General features: G+C 42.0%; 1 protein-coding gene across 4 annotated transcripts in view; it reads left to right on the top strand.

The window, feature by feature from the left end:
* Positions 1-21447, top strand: part of rhpn1 (rhophilin, Rho GTPase binding protein 1) — a 120441-nt gene that overhangs the window by 21566 nt on the left and 77428 nt on the right. For all 4 annotated transcript variants that reach the window (XM_068031417.1, XM_068031418.1, XM_068031416.1 and 1 more), the window contains exon 4: positions 19577-19652. In XM_068031417.1, the coding sequence (XP_067887518.1) occupies positions 19577-19652 (76 nt within the window). The remainder of the gene's footprint in view (positions 1-19576; positions 19653-21447) is intronic.

Here is a 21447-nt window from a genome sequence, read left to right as displayed (position 1 = left end):
TGCTTGAAATCTTCACCTCCATCTGTCTTCCTTTTCTTCAGGAATCTTATCCCCTAAAATATCCCCTTGTCACTAATACTTAATCTGTCTTGTCTTTTCTCCCATTCTTTTCAATCTTGAAGGTGGCCCTCACTATCCTTCGCATCAAGGTTTCTCGATTTTTAAAAAAATGCAGAAATAATAGTGCACTGTATCACAGATTGATAAGTGTAAGTTTGGAACCATGACTAACCTACATGATAAGGTCATATTCTCTGAAGGTGTGGAGTGATAGAGACCTTTACCCATGGAGATAAGTAAAACTTTTAAGGGGAGGCATTTTTCTAATTCATTTACTTGCAATTGATTAAAAACCATTATGAATAAAATGCCTGTCAATTCTTTTGGTTCAGGATTGGAAAAAGAATTAATTAAGAAAGGGAACATTTTTTTTCTGGCAGTGTCTGCAGAACTATGATGCTAGAATTTGTTTAAGTAAATGGTGCGTGGGATGCTACAACTTTTGATTCATTTATAACTGTCTTCCTTGCCTGATGGCAATTTGGCTCTTTGAAGGAGGAAGGGAGAAAAATATTTTACTTCTTTTAGAACAATTCCCTGATATCTTAGTGGATACATGCATCATGTCATGTGGCACTCAGCCATATGGATCAAGAGGGTCCAGGATACAGCATTGATCCTAGCTGATGTCATCCAGGGTAATAATGGTGCATTACAATTGACTCGGAAGGAAAGGCTGGCAAGTGTCCTTGTTCCTGATCTTATATAATCACACCTTCTGGAGTCACTTGCTGATTACATTCTGTTTTAATGATTGCCATAGCTGGACTTGCACATAAAGAATGGCAACTGGGGCAATAATACCTCGTGCCTCATTGTCACTGTGATTTGCTGCTGTGCTTACCCATTGAGCTACGGTGTGGTACTATTGTGATTTGCTACTTACAATTCCCGCTCTTAATGTAGGCTCTTGAGGGAAGTGACAAGTTGAGGAAAAATTTATCAGGGTAGAATAGAGGGTAAAAATCACATTCAAAATAACAATTACTTTCAGAAAAAAATAGTAATGAAATTGTAATTCTGCGAAACTGAAATAAAAGGAAAACTGCCAATGCTTTGAACCTAAAATAAAAACTGAATCTGTTGGAAATGCAGCATGCCAGTCAGCATCCATAAAGATAAAAGACAAGTTAATTAGTTTTGGGTGTGTACCTTTCATAAGAATCTTGTTCTGATCATGGTTACACAACCAAAACATCAACCTATTCTTTCTACAAATCTGAACTACAGTCAATTCAACTGGTTACCTTTGTGGCTGAATTTTCCACTGGGCTGCTGCAGATTCATGTGTTGACTAAGCTTATGAATTCTTTGAAATAAATAACTGAATATAAATAAAGGAAATGGAATGGATATGACTTAGAGTAGATTTTTAAAAAGCACTTGGTAAGATACTGTGTGGTAACCTAATGGTAAGGTAAATGATGTATGAAATTAAGGGGAGCGTGACTGCATGTATAAAAATGGTTTGAGGGCAGAATGTCATGGGTGTTGATATTTAGTGGAGTTGTTAAATCGTGAAATAATAACATCCACATTGGAAGCAAGCTGTTCAAAATGGACGAAGTTCTTCTCAAATTAGGGAGAAAAACAATATGGATAATCAAAATTGCCTGATTTCTCCATGTTTCTAAATTCACTTGAAAAAGCCCTTCAAAACACTCCGACAGGGGATGCAGCGACCAAGTGGGTCCACTTCGGATATGCCATCTATGACTTAGCAATGACCGCCTATGGCAAACGTGTGAAGCGGAATGCAGACTGGTTTCAATCTCACTTTGAAGAGCTGGAACCTGTCATAGTCGCTAAGCGCATCGCACTGCTGAACTACAAGAAAGCCCCCAGTGAGTTAACATCCGTAGCACTTAAAGCAGCCAGAAGCGCTGCACAAAGAACAGCCAGGCGCTGCGCAAATGACTACTGGCAACACCTATGCAGTCATATTCAGCTGGCCTCTGACACTGGGAACATCAGAGGAATGTATGATGGCATTAAGAGAGCTTTTGGGCCAACCATCAAGAAGATCGCCCCCCCCGTCAAATCTAAATCAGGGGACACAATCACTGACCAACGCAAGCAAATGGACCACTGGGTTGAGCACTACCTGGAACTGTACTCCAGGGAAAATGTTGTCATTGAGACCGCCCTCAATGCAGCCCAGTCTCTACCAGTCATGGATGAGCTGGACGTACAGCCATCAAAATCGGAACTCAATGATTCCATTGATTCTCTAGCCAGCGGAAAAGCCCCTGGGAAGGACGGCATTACCCCTGAAATAATCAAGAGTGCCAAGCCTGCTATACTTTCAGCACTCTACGAACTGCTTTGCCTGTGCTGGGACAAGGGAGCAGTACCAGAGGACATGCGCGATGCCAATATCATCGCCCTCTATAAGAACAAGGGTGACCGCGGTGACTGCAACAACTACCGTGGAATTTCCCTGCTCAGCATAGTGGGGAAAGTCTTCGCTCGAGTCGCTCTAAACAGGCTCCTTAAGCTGGCTGAGCGTGTCTACCCTGAGGCACAGTGTGGCTTTCGAGCAGAGAGATCGACCATTGACATGCTGTTCTCCCTTCACCAGCTGCAGGAGAAATGCCGTGAACAACAGAAGCCCCTCTACGTTGCTTTCATTGATCTCACCAAAGCCTTTGACCTCGTCAGCAGACGTGGTCTCTTCAGACTACTAGAAAAGATCGGATGTCCACAAAAGCTACTAAGTATCATCACCTCATTCCATGACAATATGAAGGGCACAATTCAGCATAGCGGCGCCTCATCAGACCCCTTTCCTATCCTGAGTGGCGTGAAACAGGGCTGTGTTCTCGCACCTACTGTTTGGGATCTTCTTCTCACTGCTGCTCTCATATGCGTTCAAGTCTTCAGAAGAAGGAATTTTCCTCCACACAAGATCAGGTGGCAGGTTGTTCAACCTTGCCCGTCTCAAGAGCGAAGACCAAAGTACGGAAAGCCCTCATCAGGGAACTCCTCTTTGCTGACGATGCTGCATTAACATCTCACACTGAAAAGTGTCTGCAGAGACTCATCGACAGGATTGCGGCTGCCTGCAACGAATTTGGCCTAACCATCAGCCTCAAAAAAATGAACATCGTGGGACAGGACGTCAGAAATGCTCCATCCATCAATATCGGCGACCACACTCTGGAAGTGGTTCGAGAGCTCACCTACCTAGGCTCAACTATCACCAGTAACCTGTCTCTAGATGCAGAAATCAACAAGCGCATGGGAAAGGCTTCCACTGCTATGTCCAGACTGGCCAAGAGAGTGTGGGAAAATGGCGCACTGACACGGAACACAAAGGTCCGAGTGTATCAAGCCTGTGTCCTCAGTACCTTGCTCTACAGCAGCGAGGCCTGGACAACGTATGTCAGCCAAGAGCGACGTCTCAATTCATTCCATCTTCGCTGCCTCCGGAGAATCCTTGGCATCAGGTGGCAGGACCGTATCTCTAACACAGAAGTCCTCGAGGCGGCCAACATCCCCAGCATATACACCCTACTGAGCCAGCGGCGCTTGAGATGGCTTGGCCATGTGAGCCACATGGAAGATGGCAGGATCCCCAAGGACACTTTGTACAGCGCGCTCGTCACTGGTATCAGACCCACCGACCGTCCATGTCTCCGCTTTAAATACGTCTGCAAACGCGACATGATGTCCTGTGACATTGATCACAAGTCGTGGGAGTCAGTTGCCAGCGATTGCTAGAGCTGGCGGGCAGCCTAAAATTGGCCTTTATAGTCACTCCAGGCGCTGCTTCACAATCCACTGACCATCTCCAGGCGCTTACCCATTGTCTCTCGAGACAAGGAGGCCAATGAGTGTTCTTATTCTGCGAGAGTTTATACAAGAAGATACAGTACTAAGCATCTGCAAAAAGATGCATTCATCAGAGCCAATCCATACAGATTTCTCAAAAGTAGGTTGTGCTTGACTATGCTTACGAATTCTTTGAAATAAATAAATAAGTGAATATAAATAAAGGAAATGGAATGGATATGGCTTAGAATAGATTTTTAAAAAGCACTTGGTGAGATACTGTGTAGTGACCTAATGGTGAAGTAAATGATGTCTGGAGTTAAGGGGAGCATGATTGCATGTATAAAGATGGTTTGAAGGCAGAAAGCCATGGGCGTTGATAAAAGGAAGTTCTTTAGACTAGAACACTGAGTGATGTAACACAAGGATCTTGTTAAGACTTCCTCTTACATTTACATGAATGATCTGAATTTGGAATTTGAGGGAATAATATAAGCATTTGTCTGGTAGATAGACCGGGATGTTACTAGGGATGAGGGTTTACAGTTATGAGCAAATACTGCCATTATCACAGTAAAAGGGGGTGGGGGCACAGCATGCGAGGGGGGAGAGGGACAGCATGGGAGTGGGGAATGGCATGGGAGGGAGGGATGGAACAGCATGGGAGGAGGGAAGGAGGAGGAAAACTGCATGTGTGGGAGGGAGGAGCACAGGAGAATGGCAGGAGGGAGAGGTGGGGGTTGGTATTGGAGAGAAGTAGGGGGGTACAGTGTGGCAGGAAGATGGTGGGGGGAGAGGTAGGTACGGTGGAGGGGACAGGGACAGCATGAGAGAGAGTGGGGAAAGGGGGCGAACAACATGGGAGGGTGTGGGGGCACAGCATGGGGTGGAATGGGGCAGAATGGCATGGGAGGGAGGGATGTGGGGGGACAGCATTGGGGAGGGAATGGCATGGGATGGAATTGGGGATGGTATGTGAAGCAGGATGGAATGGGATGTGGATAATAGAGGGCTGAAAGGAATGGGATGGGTATGGCATGGGAAGGATGGAGTGGCATGTGATTGGGATTTAAAGAAGCTGTTGAAATAAAGATACTAATTTCACCACAAATGGTTTGCGGGTCTCTGCTAGTATCTCAGTAATGGAAGAAGGAGTAGAGAAACTGGATAGGACAAAATTGAGAAAAGAAGAGATACTTAAAAGGTTGGCAGCACTCAAAGTCAAAAAATCACCTGGTTCGGTTAGGATACATCCTAGATTGCTAAGGGAAGTAAGAGTGGAAATAACATAGGCTCTGGCTGTAATCTTTCAATCCTCCTTAGATGTGGGAGTGGTGTCAGAAGACTGGACGGTTGCAAATGTTACACTTTTTTTTTCACAAGGAGAAACATGGGTCAATAAATGAAAATCAGCAAGGATTTGTTAAGGCAATCAGGCCTGGAAAACTTGATTGAGATCTTTGAAGCAACAACGAGGGTTGATCAGCATAGTGCAGTTGAGGGTGTATATGTAGACTTTCAAAAGGTGTTTGATAAAGTATGACATAATGGAATTGTTAGCAAATTGATTAGCATTAAATGGGCAATAGCAGTGTGCTTTGAAATTGGCCAAGAGACAGAAAGCAGGGAGGAATGGACAGTTTTTTTACACTGGAGGGAAAAGTTGGTATTAGAACAACTGCTCTTGCATGGACTTGAATATAAAGGGCATCATTTCAAAGTTTGCACTGTGTAGTAAACAGGCTTCAGGTGAACAGAGACAGAATGGTGAAAAGGGTACACACATGCCAGATGAAATTTAATGTAGAGAAGTGTGAAGTGATGCATTTTGGAACATATTTATAGCAATGTGCAGGAACAGAGACCTGAGGGTCCACATACACAAATCTTTGAAGGTGGTTAGACAAGTTGATAATGCTCTTACACTAGCTTACAGAATCCCCAGCTGTATAAATAGAGGCATAGGCCGGGACTTAACCATGGGTGGATGGAAACCAGCCACCGACTCAAAGGTAGGTGGCAAACCAGCTTCTGCCTCGCCTGGGGATCCAACTTGTATTTTGCCGGGGGCTGGGCTTTAATTGGTGTGAGGCGAGACTTCCACCCGCTTGAGATAGGAAGTACTGCCTAATAGAGCTGCCGGATATTCAGCGGGCCGGCAGCTGACTGTCCCAGCAGTGTCACCGGGAACGGTGGCCACTGCTGGGACTACAGCCCAGCTTCAAGATGATGATGTCAGGGAGCCCGGAACAAAGGTAAGTTTTTGTTGCCTCACCCTGGGGTGATTGGGCAGGCCCCGGCGAGGCAAGTGTGGTCGATTGGGGGGGACAGGGAGCGTTTTGGGGGTGGTTGGGGCATTGGGGGCCAGCCCTCCGTCGGGCACAGTGTGCCCCTTCATGAGGGCTCCCCCCAGGACGTCAGAGAGCCGCCTGTTTTTAACAGGCGGCTTTTCTTGGGCCTGGCTGCCCGACTAGCCATGGGTAAATTCCCTTGATTGGCCTGGGGCTGGCCATTTTGCCGCCGCGGCTCTGCATAATGTGGTGGCGGAGTTGGTAGCCGGTCGGGAACGACTCCCGGAGCTTCCCGCTCCATTTTACCCCACCCCCTCCCCCAACCTCCGCCACCATCCCACTCTTTGTGGAGGAGGGGCGTAACATTCAACCCATAAGAGTATAAAAGCAAGGAAATTATGTTAAACCTTTATCAATTACTGGTTAGAGGTGTTCAAATTTATGAAGGATTTTGATAGAACAAATAAGGAGAAAAGATTTTGATTGGCGGAAAGGTTGGGAACCTGATGACACGGATTTAAGATAATTGACAAAAGAACCAGAGGGGAGGTGAAGAGAAATATTTTTACGTTGCAAACTGTTATGATCTGGAATGCACTGCCTAAAAGGGATGGAATCAATATTAACTTTTCAACAGGCAGTTGAATAAATACTTGTGAAGGAAAAATTTGCAGGGCTGTGGGGAAAGCACAGGAGTGGGACCTGCTCCATCGTTGAATACATTTAAGGCTGGGATAGACACATTTTTGGAGTCTCAGGGAAGCAAGGGATATGGCGAGTGGGCGGGAAGGTGGAGTTGAGATCTAAGATCAGCCATGATTGTTTTGAATGGCAGAGCAGGCTCGATTGGCAATATGGTCTCCTCCTGCTCCTATTTCTTGTGTTCTTGAGAGGCGGGTCCGTTACTTAAGTATGTTAATATAGCCTCAAATTTTAACATACTCTTAGATTTAATGGCTGTGGCTGGGTTTCACAGGGCTCGGGAAATTTGACAGCTGAAAGGAGGCGAGAATGACTGGATGCAGTTGTAAGAGTCTTTCAGGCGCTGTTTATGGGCCAGGAGGAAGTGTTTTTTTTTCTCCCCAGCCCCTAAAGTAAACCTGCTACTTTCCTGCAATCAACCTCCCTACACTCCCTCCTCTCCTCTCCCCAGCTGAGGCATTATATGCTTTCCCACCTGACAGCCAGACATCCCATCAATCTGGATTGCTGCTGGCTGGGAAACGGAGAAAAAACATTTCAAACAAGGCCCTGCTGTTGAATTCCCAAATGCATTACCTGCATTTTCAGGTTGTCTGCTCCCTCACCCCCTCTCAAAATATCTGGGCCTATGGCTTTGGTTTTCCCAATGTTAATTTGTTGAAATTTCTGCTCACCCAGTACTGGATGTCTGTCAAGTGTTCTGGCAACAAAGAGGGAGTAGTGAGATAGAATCTGGTGTCGTTTGAGTACATTTTGAACCTGATAGTGTATTTTTGGATGCTGCTGCTGAGTGGCAGGATGTGGATGAGAAATATGAAGAGGCCAAGGATAAACCCTTGGGGGACTTCAGAGGTAGTGCAGAGGGAAGAGGAGGCATTGTAGGAGCTTCTCTGGCTATGACTCGATGAATAGGAATGGAACTAGGCGAGGGCAGTTATACTTAATTTGGTCAATAGAGGTGAGGCATTGAATGAGAAAAATATGGTCGAAGGATGGGAGGGATAGGGTAAAGGCTCACCATAAATATGTAGCAAGGACCAACTCTGGAAGGTCCAGTGGTGGGCTTTTGCAGCTGCTATGGGCACAAAGTCACCTGTGCACTTTGACAAATCATGTAGGAATTGGAAAATGTACTATGAATTAAACTCAGTGTAGCTTCAATTTAGGAAAGTCAGACAAGTGTAAATAAATGTAAATTAGACAGGTGAATTTAAAGCAGATGGGAAGAACTGCTTTTTCTAAAGACTGGTGAGTGAAATAGCCTGCTGGGCAGAATAGCAGAGGGACAAATATTAGAGATTTTCATAATGTAGCTGAATGCTGTAATGGGAAAATTAAGGCATTAAAGGGATAAGCATCGATGGGTCTCATGGCCTTTCTTTTCCTTGACTCATGATTTTTGCATGAATTCTCTCCAACAATATTGTGTTACCAGGCCAGTAGGTTCCTTTGTTTCTCTTTGAAAGAAAGTTGGAAGGGTTAGCTAACGGCTGCAATTCCAGGGACATGCTTATATTCCTGCGACAATTTTTTTTGTTTTCCTTTGCTGTTCTTTGTATCACATAATCCAGGACAATAATGCTGTGTTTGTGTATAAAGAGCCATATTCACACAACCAGTTGATTGCTTATTTCTGGTCAGATGTAAGTTCATTAATGAAGTGATGACCTCTTTATCCTCCAGTAATTAAAGCTCAAAATGTTCCTCTTTTTTTAGTAAAGTGCCATGAGGTCACAGAAGAACAGCTGGTTTTTTTTACGTCAGGGATGTAGTATTTCATAAGCTGACAAACACCTGAATACTAATGAAGAGAATGTGTTGAAGCACTCCCTGGTGTATCACTCTGCCTATTTTTAAGTTCTTCCTAAGCTGTTGTATTACTTTTCATTCTTTGTATCCTCACCTTTGTTTTGCGTAGTCTTGAAATACAGCTCAGAAACTGTGCCACACAGATCAGAAAGTCTCATTTCAAATCCCAATCTGTATTAGTTAATCTTGGCCTGGGTGGCATTGGTGCATTAAAATGGCCTTAGTGCCACTTGGCTTAAAATCAGCCAAGTTTCCATTACTGATTGCTATCCTGTGACCCTTCCTGCAAAGTGCAAATATGAATGTTCACTCAGGGTAAACTGTGTTGCTCCCATTGTCAAATAGCCTGCCAATATTCACTTATGGTGTATAAATGAAGAATTACTTATGTTCCAGAAAGCCAGGTGGTGAAGGATAGAACTGGAGAAATCTTTACACACATCTATAAGCAATTATTTGCAAGAGATAAACATTACAAACATGCATCTCTGAACCCAACAACCACAGTTTGTCTGATCCTATTTATACCTTTTTTGAAACACCACATAAATTAAAGGAAGGGAACAGTACCATAGGGTAACAAAAAACAAACAACAAATGAAACTTAAATGGATCAAACTACAATATCATCTCCAGGAGTAATGATGCACTTATGAAAGTGCTTCCATTTTTTATTTATTTTTGAGGACTTGTGTTAAAACTGAAAAGATTCCATGGATGTGTTTTTTTTATACCAAGTTCACTGCAAGGACGCTTGAGATGTTGTTTGAAAGTAACCTGTGCTGGAAATCATGTGCTTTAAGCTCAATAAACAACAGAAATCTTGGTGGCTTGGGGAAGATGTTTATGGAGGTCAGGAGGTTGACTTTTTGTTTAGGGTTTGGATATTGTTTTCAGTTCAGTTGGGATGTGAACTGTTTTGAAGACATTTGGTGTTTTGCCTGCCAAGGAGAAAGAAACCACCAAGCTCACCTCTTTCTCTACCTCATTGAAGAAACCCTACAAAGATCCAATGTGGGAGAGCTAAAATCCTTGGTGCTGTATCTCTCCTGAGAAGCTGGAAAAACCTGCCAGATTAATTCTCCATGCTGCCTGAAATGATCTGCTTTAGAAAAGACCCCAGTGATCTGTCTCCGTATACCCGGACACCAGACCAAACTGACTTCCTTCCATATCTTTTTTTTTTCTTCAAGAATTATCAAGTATTTGACTAAAGTATTTTTTTGTGCAGACAGAATTTCTGTATTTTTTTTCAGTGTGTGTATGTGGGGAATTTAAAGAGGGAACTTTCATATTTCAATCTGTGTGTTAATGCTTTGCTTCATTACTGGATAAGTCTTGTTTGATAAACTGATAATTTTGTTATTTATTAAAGAAACCTGGTTGGTGTACTTTATTCTGGGATACAGAGTAGAGTATATGATGACCAAATCGGTAACTGGATAAACACTTTTAAAAATATATGTTATGACCTGGGAAGAAGTGAGACCAGAGAAGACAGTGCATTCCTCCCATCTTGGTCGTAACATATAACTGGGGGCTCTGGACGAGATAACCGAAAAGCCGACGACATGCGATTGAAAGTGGGGTAACAATAATTGAAAAGAGGAAAAGTAAAAAAACAGGTTTCTTGTGCATTAGAGTAAAGGTTACAGTACCGGAATGTCTTTGTCAGTTGTTACGACCTTTCTAGGGAAAGATGATGTATCCCTGAGTGATTTGAGAAACTGAACCAAGGTTAGACTAAAGGAATTGGCAGAAAAATTGGTGTTAGTGTTAAAACCAGGAACTTAAGAAAGCAGATATAACTGAGGTAATAGCACACCATTTGAAATTGGAAGAAGAAAAAGGTGAACCAGATAGTAGTGTTAGTAGTGTAATTAGTAGAATTAGCTAGGATTCAGTTGCAGTTGGAAATGAGAAAACTTGAGCAGGTAAAAGAATTGGAAAAACTTAAGCTTGAACAGGAAAGAGAATTGACAATCAAAAAAACTTGAACTTGAGGAAAGGGCAAAAGAGAGAGCATTTCAAAGTTTAAAAGCTGGAACTAAGTCAAAAGAGTGAACATACTAATTAGGAGCAGGAGTAGGCCACTTAGCCCTCAAGCCTGCTCTGCCATTCAACAAGATCATGGCTGATCTGATTAATCAATCAAGTCGCCTGTTACTCTTGTAAACTTCAGCAGATACAAGCCTAGCCTGTCACCAACATTTCCTCATAAGACAGCCTGCCCATTCCAGGTCTAGTAAACCTTCTCTGAACTGCTTCCAACGGATTTACATCCTTAAATAAGGAGACCAGTACTGTACACAGTACTCCAGATGTGGTCTCACCAATGCCCTGTATAACTGAAGCATAACCTCCTTACTTTTGTATTCAATTCCCCTCACAATAAACGATAACATTCTATTAGCTTTCCAAATTACTTGCTGTACCTGCATACTAACCTTTTGCGATTCATGCACTAGGACACACAGATCCCACTGCATCTCGGAGCTCTGCAATCTCTCACCATTTAGATAATGTGCTTTTTTATTCTTCCTGCCAAAATGGACGATTTCGCATTTTCCCACATTATACTCCATTTGCCAGATATTTGCCCACTCACTTAACCTATCTATATCCCTTTGTGATCTCCGTAAGTCCACTTCACAACTTACTTTCCTACCTATCTTTGTGTCATCAGTAAATTTAGCAACCATACCTTCAGTCCCTTCATCCAAGTCATTTATATAAATTGTAAAAGGTTGAGGCCCCAGCACTGATGCCTGCAGCACACCACTTATTACATCATGTCAACCAGAAAATGACCCATTTATGCCTATTCTCTCTTTCCTGTTAGCTAGCCAATCTTCTATCCATGCCAAAATGTTATCCCCGACACCATGAGCTTTCATTTTCCGTAATAACCTTTGATGTGGCACCTTCTCAAATGTCTTCTGGACATCTAAATACAGTACATCCACTGGTTTCCCTTTATCCACAGCACATGTTACTTCTTCAAAGAACTCCAATAACTTGGTTAAACATGATTTCCCTTTCACAAAACCATGTTGACTTAGCCTGATCATCTTGAATTTTTCTAAGTACCCTGCTATTGCATCTTTAATAATAGCTTCTAACATTTTCCCTAAGACTAAGCTAACTGGCCTTTAGTTTCCTGCTTTCTATCTCCCTCCCTTTTTGAATAAAGGAGTTAGATTGGAAAATAGCCAATGTAATGGAACCTTCCCCGAATCTAGGGAATTTTGGAAAATTAAAACCAACACATCAACTATCTCACTAGTCACTACTTTTAACACCCTAGGATGAATTCCATCAGGACCTGGACAGCTCCAACAATTTGCTCAGTACTACTTCCCTGGTGATAGAATTTTCTTGAGTTCCTCCCTCCCTTCAATTTCCTGATTTACAGCTATTTCTGGGGTGTTACTTGTATCCTCTGTAGTGAAGACCAATGCAAAATACCTGTTCAATTCATCTGTCATCTCCTTATTTTCCCTTATTAATTCCTCAGGCTCACTTTCTATAGGACTAACCCTTACTTAGTTAACTGTTTTTTAAAAAAAATATCTATAGGAACTCTTACTTTCTGTTTTTATATTTTTAACCAGTTTTCTCTCATACTATAATTTTTCCCTCCTTATTAATCTTTTAGTCATTCTTTGCTGCTTTTTAATATTGTGTCCAATCTTCTGACCTGCCACCCATCTTTGCACAATGATATGCTTTTTCTTTAAGTTTGATACTATGTTTAACCTTTTTAGTTAACCACATGGATGGTGGGTCCTCCCCTTGGAGTTTTTCTTTCTCATTGGAATGTATCTATTCTGTGTATTCTGAAATATCCCTTAAATGTCTGCCACTGCATCTCTATTGGCCTATCCTTTAACCCACTTTGCTAGTTCACTTTTGCTAGCTCTGCTTTCATGCCTTCATAATTGCCCTTATTTAAGGTTGAAATACTAGTCTTCGACCCACTCTTCTTTCCCTCAAACTGAATGTAAAAATCAATCGTATTCTGATCACTGCCGCCTTGGGGCATCTTCACTATGAGATCATAAATTAATTCTATCTCGTTGTGCAATACCAGGTCTAGTATAGCCTGCTTTCTGGTTGGCTGCAGAAAGTGCAGTTCTAAGAAACTATCCTGAAAACATTCTATGAACTCCTCATCTAGGCTACCTTTGCCCATCTGATTTTCCCACTATATATGTATAAAGAGTATAAAGAGAAGAGTAGGGAAGGAATACCAGACCAGACTCTAATTTTTAAAAGAAGGAACCCAGTAGCAAACCAGTCAGGGTCTGCCCAACATGTTTCCAAGTGTGGCAAATCTGGGCGTGTCCAAGCAAACTGTTGTATGCCAAAAAACCAGAAGGAGGTGCTGCAATCAAGCCTGTGTCTGTGGCTATGAAAGTGGTAAGCCTGTGTTCTATTATAACTCGAGAGCAGAGTACATACCAGAACTTTTTACACAAAGAAAAAATGACTCTCTATGTCTCAGGCACCAGAAAAGGAGATAACCATCCTCAGGAATACTGGTTGTAGCTATACTGCAACAGCTTGGCTAGGGGCATGGCTACTTCTGGAACCCAAGTCTTCAGGACTACAATCGGGATGTTGTCAGGGACCATACCCTATGCTGTATTCAGTACCTTCAGCTATTTCTTGAAATCACGTGGAGTGACTCAAATTGACTGAAGACTGGCATCTGTGATGCTGGGTCCTTGGGAGGAGGGTGAGATGGATCATCCACTCGGCACTTCTATGAAGTGAAGGCAGGACTTCGTCTCCACAAGGACTGTGCGGTGGTCACTCCTACCAATGCTGTCATGGACAGAAGCATCTGCGGCAGGCAGATTGATGAGGATGATGTCAAGTATGTTTTTCCTCGTGTTGGTTCCCCCACCACCTGCCGCAGACCCAGTCTAGCAGCTATGTCCTTTAGGACTTGGTCAGCTCGGTCAGTAGTGGTGCGAACGAGCCACTCTTGGTAATGGACATTGAAGTCCCCCACCCAGAGTACATTTTGTGCTCTTGCCACCCTCGGTGCTTCCTCCAAGTGGTGTTCAACATGGAGGAGTACAGAGTCATCAGCTGAGGGAGGGCGGTAGGTCAAAGTGAAAGGGGAAAAGTTTAGGGGGGATATGCGTGGAAAGTTCTTTACGCAGAGGGTGGTGGGTGCCTGGAACGCGTTGCCAGCGGAGGTGGTAGACGCGGGCACGATAGCGTCTTTTAAGATGTATCTAGACAGATACATGAATGGGCAGGAAGTAAAGAGATACAGAAGCTTAGAAAATAGGCGACATGTTTAGATAGAGGATCTGGATCGGCGCAGGCTTGGAGGGCCAAAGGGCCTGTTCCTGTGCTGTAATTTTCTTTGTTCTTTGTAATCAGTAGGAGGTTATGTTGCCCATGTTTGACCTGATGCCATGAGACTTCATGGGGTCCGGAATCGATGTTGAGGACTCCCAGGGCAATTCCCTCCCTACTGTATACCACTGTGCCACCACCTCTGGTGGATCTGTCCTGCCGGTGGGACAGGACATACCCGGGGATGGTGATGTCAGTGTCTGGGACATTGTCTGTAAGGTATGACTCCGTGAGTATAACTATATCTGGCTGTTGCTTGACTAGTCTGTGGGACAGCTCTCCCAACTTTGGCACAAGCCCCCAGATGTTAGTAAGGAGGACTTTGCAGGGTTGACAGGGCTGGGTTTGCCATTGTCGTTTCCGGTGCCTCGGTCGATGCCAGGTGGTCCGTCCGGTTTCATTCCTTTTTATTGACTTTGTGGCGGTTAGGCACAACTGAGTGGCTTGCTAGGCCATTTCAGAGGGCATGCAAGAGTTAACCACATTGCTGTGGGTCTGGAGTCACATGTAGGCCAGACTAGGTAAGGACAGCAGATTTCCTTCCCTAAAGGACATTAGTGAATCAGAAGGGTTTTTACAACAATAGACAGTGGTTTCATGGCCATCATTAGACTAGCTTTTAATTCCAGATTTATTAATTAAATTCAAATTCCACCTTCTGCTGTGGCGGGATTCGAACCCATGTCCCCAGAGAAATACCCTGGGTCTCTGGGTTACTAGTCCAGTGATAATACCACTACGCCACTCCTACCCTACCTGGTGGAGGCAGATTCAATCATGTCTTTCAAGAGAGAATTGGATAATTATCTGATAAGAAAATAATTGTAGGGCTACAGGGAAAGGGCAGAGCAGTAGGACTAGCTGAGTTGCTCTTGCAGACAGTCAGCACAGACACGATGGACTGAATGACGGCCTCCTGTGCTGTAACCATTCTGTAATTCTATGGATCCACCCCACTCCGATAAACATTCTTGAGTGAGCCCACACTGATAGCTGGCAAGCTATGGAACTGTAGAGAATATTACAGCAAATCTTGATCCTGTCCTCAATGCTGCACATGGACTTTTCTCAGCAGATTGCCATCAGCAGTGAGCATCCCTGTTAATTTTCCCCTTCTCTATCCCTTGGGCACTGAGGTCGAATGTAGAGCTCAAGCTGCTATTTAACTGAATTCAGCTAACTCAGCATACATCAAGGACAGAATCTGAGATCTTTCTGGTTTGTATGACTACACGGTCACAGGGCTGCTGCAAGTTTACTTGGCAGCTACAATTTCTGATTTGAACACTATTTTCATATCAAAGTTGGACCTGGCTGCAACCATGACAATCATCACAATCTGACATGAAGGCCCTTTAAATGATTTCTTTGACAGAAAGTTGCTTCTGAATCCATAATGGATGATGGGAGCAAGGAGGCAGAAAGTAAAGTTCAACAGTTTAAATGTTAAAAAAACAGGAGAAAAAAGTTGGAATAAGGAGAAATGTTGATATTGAATTTAAAATAAAAAAGAATGAGCTGAGTGCAGATAAGTATTTAATGGCTCAGATTTTCCTGTAACAGCGAGGTCAGTGACCTGCACTGTAAACTTAGTTTTGTTCAGTGTTAGTTTTAAATATCTGCAGAATAAAATTTAGGGTTTTTTTAACAAAGTATAAATCTGAGCAAAAGTCGATAGATCTAATCATATTTCTGAATTCATTGTAATGCATAGAATCACTTGGCTCCCAAAGACCCTGCTGTAGCAAGACAGGATAACAAGGCATCCTTTTATGACCTAACCCTCCAGATGTTCCAATTAACAGACTAAAAGAGAAAAATGTTTACACAGTCTGGGCTGTATTTAATCCTGGGGCTGAGGGACCACAGTAGGGGCAGGAAAAATATTGTATCTTGTTCCCAGGGCAGGAAAGTAATTGCAGATGTACTTGCATTCCTGTTGTGTTATTTGGGAGACAAAAGAATTGGCACCAAATTGGTAACTGTTACCTGCCTTCATTTGTAGATGGCTTATGAAAACATATGACAGCACTTTAGTTGGAAAAAACTGATTTTTCTTTCTTTCCCCCTTGGAATCATAGAATTTTGCAATACAGATTTGAGATCCTTTGGTCCATTGTGACTGTGCCAGCTCTCTAAAGACCTATCTGTTTAGTCCCGTTTTTTTGCTCTTCCCTATACCCCTTTAACATTTTTTTTTCTTTTTCAAATATTTATGCATTTCTCTTTTGAAGGCTGTCACGGTTTCTTCTTCCACCACTGTTTTTGGTTGGGTATTCCATATCCTAACAACCCTCTGATTTTTTTTTTACATAAAATCTTTCCAAACCCCTTTTTGCTATTTTCGGCATGATCTTAATATATCGACTGATCATTTTTTTCCAGCTTACTTTAACAAGTCCTTTCAGAATTTTGAATAGCTCCTTATAATATCAATTTTTCTATTTAGAAGAACCCCAGTTTCTCCTACTCACCTCAAAAGTAACATTTCCCATCCCGAGCATTCTTTTGGTACATTTGTTCAGCATTCTTTCCATGCTCTTGGCATAATTCCGAATGTAAGGCACCTTGAACTGGAAACAAGTTATGGTCTTAACAATTGGTATATGACAAAACTGGACATTTACAGAGAGGGCATGGAGGGTGGCATGATTGACCATATCAAATTCTAGGAAGAGATCAAGGAAGGATTATGGGGAGGGTAGTGATCACAGTTACTAGAGGATGTCATATGTGATTTTAGCCAGAGTTGTAGGGCAGAGAAGTTGCATAAGCAAGTTTAAGGTATTGCAAGCTGGCATTGCTAATAGCTGCGATCCACCTTTAGTCCTGAAGCACCTTGGTAACTGTTGTATTACTGTTACACTGGGATATCAACCCTACCGTAACTAACATCCTAAGCCCCCTTTACAGATAGCTATTCAACTGTCTGCAGAATGTCGAAGTTAAAATTTGCTGCTTTTTTAAGTGTTTTAAAAGTGACTCTATGAATTCTGTGACGGCAACATTTTGTGGAATGGTCTGATGGTGCTGAGTGGGAAAGAGTTTATTCAAACCTTCTCTTCCACCCTTGGCCTGGTGCTGCCCTCTTACTCATTAAATAGTGCTTTCCATGACGTTATCACTCTTCAGAAAATACTCAGTGATGACATATGGTAAGGTTTTGATATTGTGCTTATACAGAGCGAGTATATACCCCTGAGAGGAAAAAGCTCCACTTCACAGAAAAAACAGCCATGGACAACTAAAGAGATTAGGGATAGCATAAAACAAAAAGAAAGGGCTTACAAAAATGCAAAACGCAGCACAGATCTCGCCTAATGGGATCGATACAAAGACCAGCAAAGGGTCACAAAGCAGCTTATAAGAGCTACTAAAAGAGATTATGAAAGGAAACTTGCAAGGGGCATCAAAATCAATAAGAAGAAATTTTACAGTTACATAAAGGGAAAGCGGGTGGTCAGGAGCAATGTAGGCCCACTAAAAGCTGAAAATGGAGATATTGTCATTGATAATGTTGAACAATTATTTTGCCTCAGGGAATTAATACAATTAACGTAATTAAAACAAGGAAATTAATGGAACTGAAGAGTGAGAAATCCCCAGGACCTGACTGTTTCCATCCGAGGGTGTTAAAGGAAGTAGGGGAGCACATTGTAGATGCCCTAACTATAGTCTTTGAGCGTTCCCTAAATTCAGGAGTGGTCTCTCTGGATTGGAAAGTTGCACATGTCACTCCACTTTTTAAGAAGGGTGAAAGGGGGAACTAAGGAAATTACGGACCAGCTAGTCTGACATCTGTGGTGGGCAAGTTGCTGGAGTCTATAATCAAGGATAGCATGACTGAACACCTAGAAAAATTTCAGTTAATCAGGGACAGCCAGCATGGATTCATGACGGGAAGGTCATGCCTGACAAATCTCTTTGAATTTTTTGAAGAGGTGACTGAGGTAGTGGACAGGAGAATGTCTATGGATGTTATTTATATGGACTTCCAGAAGGCATTTGATAAAGTCCCACATAAGAGACATAAGTTAACTAAGGTAGAAGCCCATGGAGTTGAGGGCAAATTATTGACATGGTTAAGAAGTTGGTTGAGTGGTAGGCGACAGAGAGTGGGGATAATGGGTGAGTACTCCGATTGGCAGGTAGTGACCAGTGGTGTCTCGCAGGGATCTGTGTTGGGGCCTCAATTATTCACATTATTCATTATCGACTTCGATGATGGCATAGTAAGTCATATATCCAAATTTGCTGATGATGCAAAGTTAGGCGGCATTGTAGACAGTCTAGATGATAGCATAAAATTGTAAAGAGATATTGACAGACTAGGTGAGTGGGCAAAACCGTGGCAGATGGATTTCAATGTGGGCAAGTGTGAGATTATCCATTTTGGACCAAAAAAGGATAGAGCAGGGTACTTTCTAAATGGGAAGAGGTTAAGTACAGCGGATGTCCAAAGAGACTTGGGGGTTCAGGTGCACAGATTTTTAAAATACCACGAGCAAGTGCAGAAAATAATCAAAAAGGCTAATGGAATGCTAGCCTTTATATCTAGAGGATTGGAGTATAAAGACACAGAGGTTATGCTGCAGCTGTACAAAACCCTGGTTAGACCCCACTTGGAGTACTGTGAGCAGTTCTGGGCACCACACCTTAAGAAGGAAATATTGGCCTTACGAGAATGATACCTGGACTACAGTGGTTAAGTTACGAGGAGAGATTACACAAATTAGGTTTGTTTTCACTAGAATTTAGAAGATTAAGGGGTGATCTGATCAAAGTCTTCAAGATATTAACAGGAAAAGGCAGGCTAGATAAAGATAAACAATTTCCACTGGTTGGAGATTCTAAAACTAGGGGGCATAGTCTAAAAATTAGGACTAGACCGTTCAGGAGAGATGTAAGGAAGCACTTCTTCACGCAAAGGGTGGTAGAGGTTTGGAACTCTCTCCCACAAACAGCAGTTGAAGCTAGAACAGTTGTTAATTTTAAATCTGAGATAGATAGTTTTTTGTTAAGCAAAGATATTAAGGGATATGTGCCAAAGGCAGGTATATGGAGTTAGGCCGCGGATCAACCATGATCTTATTGAGTGGCGGGACAGGCTCGAGGGGCTGAATGGCCTGCTCCTGTTCCTATCTTCCTATGTTCCTATGCTTTCTGACTTCACGGATTTGGGCACATTCTACTGCTCTTAAGTTATTCATTTTTGGCTGCTTGTGACTACTGCTCAACGATAAAAGAAAAGGCCCAAATCAAGTTAAGAATTAAGAGAAAATAATGCATAATGCTCTTGACTTCCTGCTGACCTGAGTATATGTCATTGCCACAGGGTCACAAAAGTTCCTCTTCTCACTTGAGAAACCAAACATGTGGTAACCAGCCACTTCCAGCCAGACTTGTCATTATTATAGGATGTCACTCTCCTTTAAATGGATTTAGCCATAATTTGCCATCAGGTATTCAAAGGGTCAATAATTAAAGAAAGGATTACTGTAGTGAGAGTGATGAGTAAAAATGGAAATTATCTAAACATTTGAGAACCTCTGTTTGTGTTGCAGTGAGTCTATTAGTGTTCCCATGATCCCGCTGGGCCTGAAGGAGACAAAAGAAGTTGAATTGACGATGCCTCTGAAGGTTGGTAATTTCTTGTAATGAAGTGCCAGAAACTGCAAAAGAATACTTATCTTCCTATCCCTCTTCCCCATGTTAAAGCTTTGCTTCAATGGGTTATGAATTTCCTTCTATACCACCACCAGTCTACACCAGTTTTGTTGTGCTCAGGCAACAGGAAATTCCTGACTCAATGCAAACCTCCCAAACTGAATATTCAGTGAAGTTCTTCATCAATATTGCAGCTAAAATTTGGGTATCAGTTGTTGGGAATGGATCTGGTGACCATAGAGATGTAAAGTAAGCACTACACTACAGCATAATGCAATTCTTAATATATTTACCCATCCCCTGTTGAAGCAATCCAACTGGGGCAGTTTAAAAAAAAAAGAGATGGGTATAATTTTGTGTTCACATTTACAGTTGTTTGCTCCTTGCATCCATATTAATCCAGTATAAATTGGATTCAAAATAAATTTTCATTTACACTCGTAGCTCCACAGCACTCCACTGATTAGCACCAAAATGATAATCTGTCTCTCTCACTTTAATGCCTTAGTATAAGAGATGTGAAAATTAGGGATTTCACACTGGTGGGGTGCAGTGGAGATTTACAGCACCTTGTTGGTATAGAAGAGCATTATCTTGAATTTCCTATAATCCAATGTTACATGTTTAATGTAGAATAGAAAGCTATTCCATCTGCCAGAACTGACTCCTCTCACCTCAGTGACTGCAATGTGCATCCACAAAGAAAAGCTGAATTTTTATTGCCTTGCAAGATTAAATCTTTGCAAAGATGGATTTAGATCACTGTGACAGGTGACTGATAAAAGGTAGTCAAAAGTAGCACTGATCATACTGCATCTGTACTCTTATCAAAGTGTCGAAGAGTACTACAGCAGTACTGTTGAAGTGATTTATGACTTTAACCCCTTATAGGGACGAAACCAAATCAGGAGTACATCCCTATGAATCTCCTTTAATTAAGTTCAAACCAGACAAATTCTCAGAGACACTTATTTGGGTCCAAAGAATTGAACTAGCTTTCCCTCAAAGAAAGAAAACTAACAGAATATTACCGTCTTTCGGATAGCCTATTTTTAATAATTATGGCTAAGTCATAAATACCCCAGATATTATAAGGGTCTGGGAAACTCTCTTCAATACGTATCTCTCCACCTAAAGAGACACAGAGAGGAGGTTCTTGTAGTTGTATACAGAATACTACATGAGACTATTTATTAACTTTTATATATTTATTAAAGAATTTAACATGCAATACACTTTTAAGTGGATAAATATATCACAACATCAAGTATTACTAAGAGATGTAGCACATAATCTTATTTCTAACATGGAATCCAAAAGTGTAATGTTGCTAATGTTACAGAAAAATATCTTAGAATATCCATCAAAATTTAAAGTAAACTTTTACCTTAAATTCCCCGAGTATGGCTTAGAGTGAGAAGTGGTGTTTGAGGAAGTCAACACTTCTAATCTTTGCTTCAAAAACTCTCATATTTATTCTGTTGCTAAGGTCTCATATGCCCTCTTAGCATATAGGTATTACCTTTCTATGTGTGTTTTTCTTGCTTTCAAGATCCATATTTGGTAGTATCATTAACTAACTCTCCACTTAATGTTTTACTGGAAATCCCCTGTTCTTGAAGTTGTGCACATTTATCTTGTCAAAATGCTTATAATTGTGTTTACTTGATCTCTTGTTCCTGTAAGTCCATTCCATTTATTGTTGTATTATCTATAATTGCCTTTTTTATGGTACCTTAAAGCAACCTTTTGAGCCGATCTATCTTCA

This window comes from Heterodontus francisci, chromosome 5 (assembly GCF_036365525.1).
Source record: "Heterodontus francisci isolate sHetFra1 chromosome 5, sHetFra1.hap1, whole genome shotgun sequence".
Taxonomy (NCBI): domain Eukaryota; kingdom Metazoa; phylum Chordata; class Chondrichthyes; order Heterodontiformes; family Heterodontidae; genus Heterodontus; species Heterodontus francisci.
This window is presented reverse-complemented; position numbering and strand designations above follow the sequence as displayed.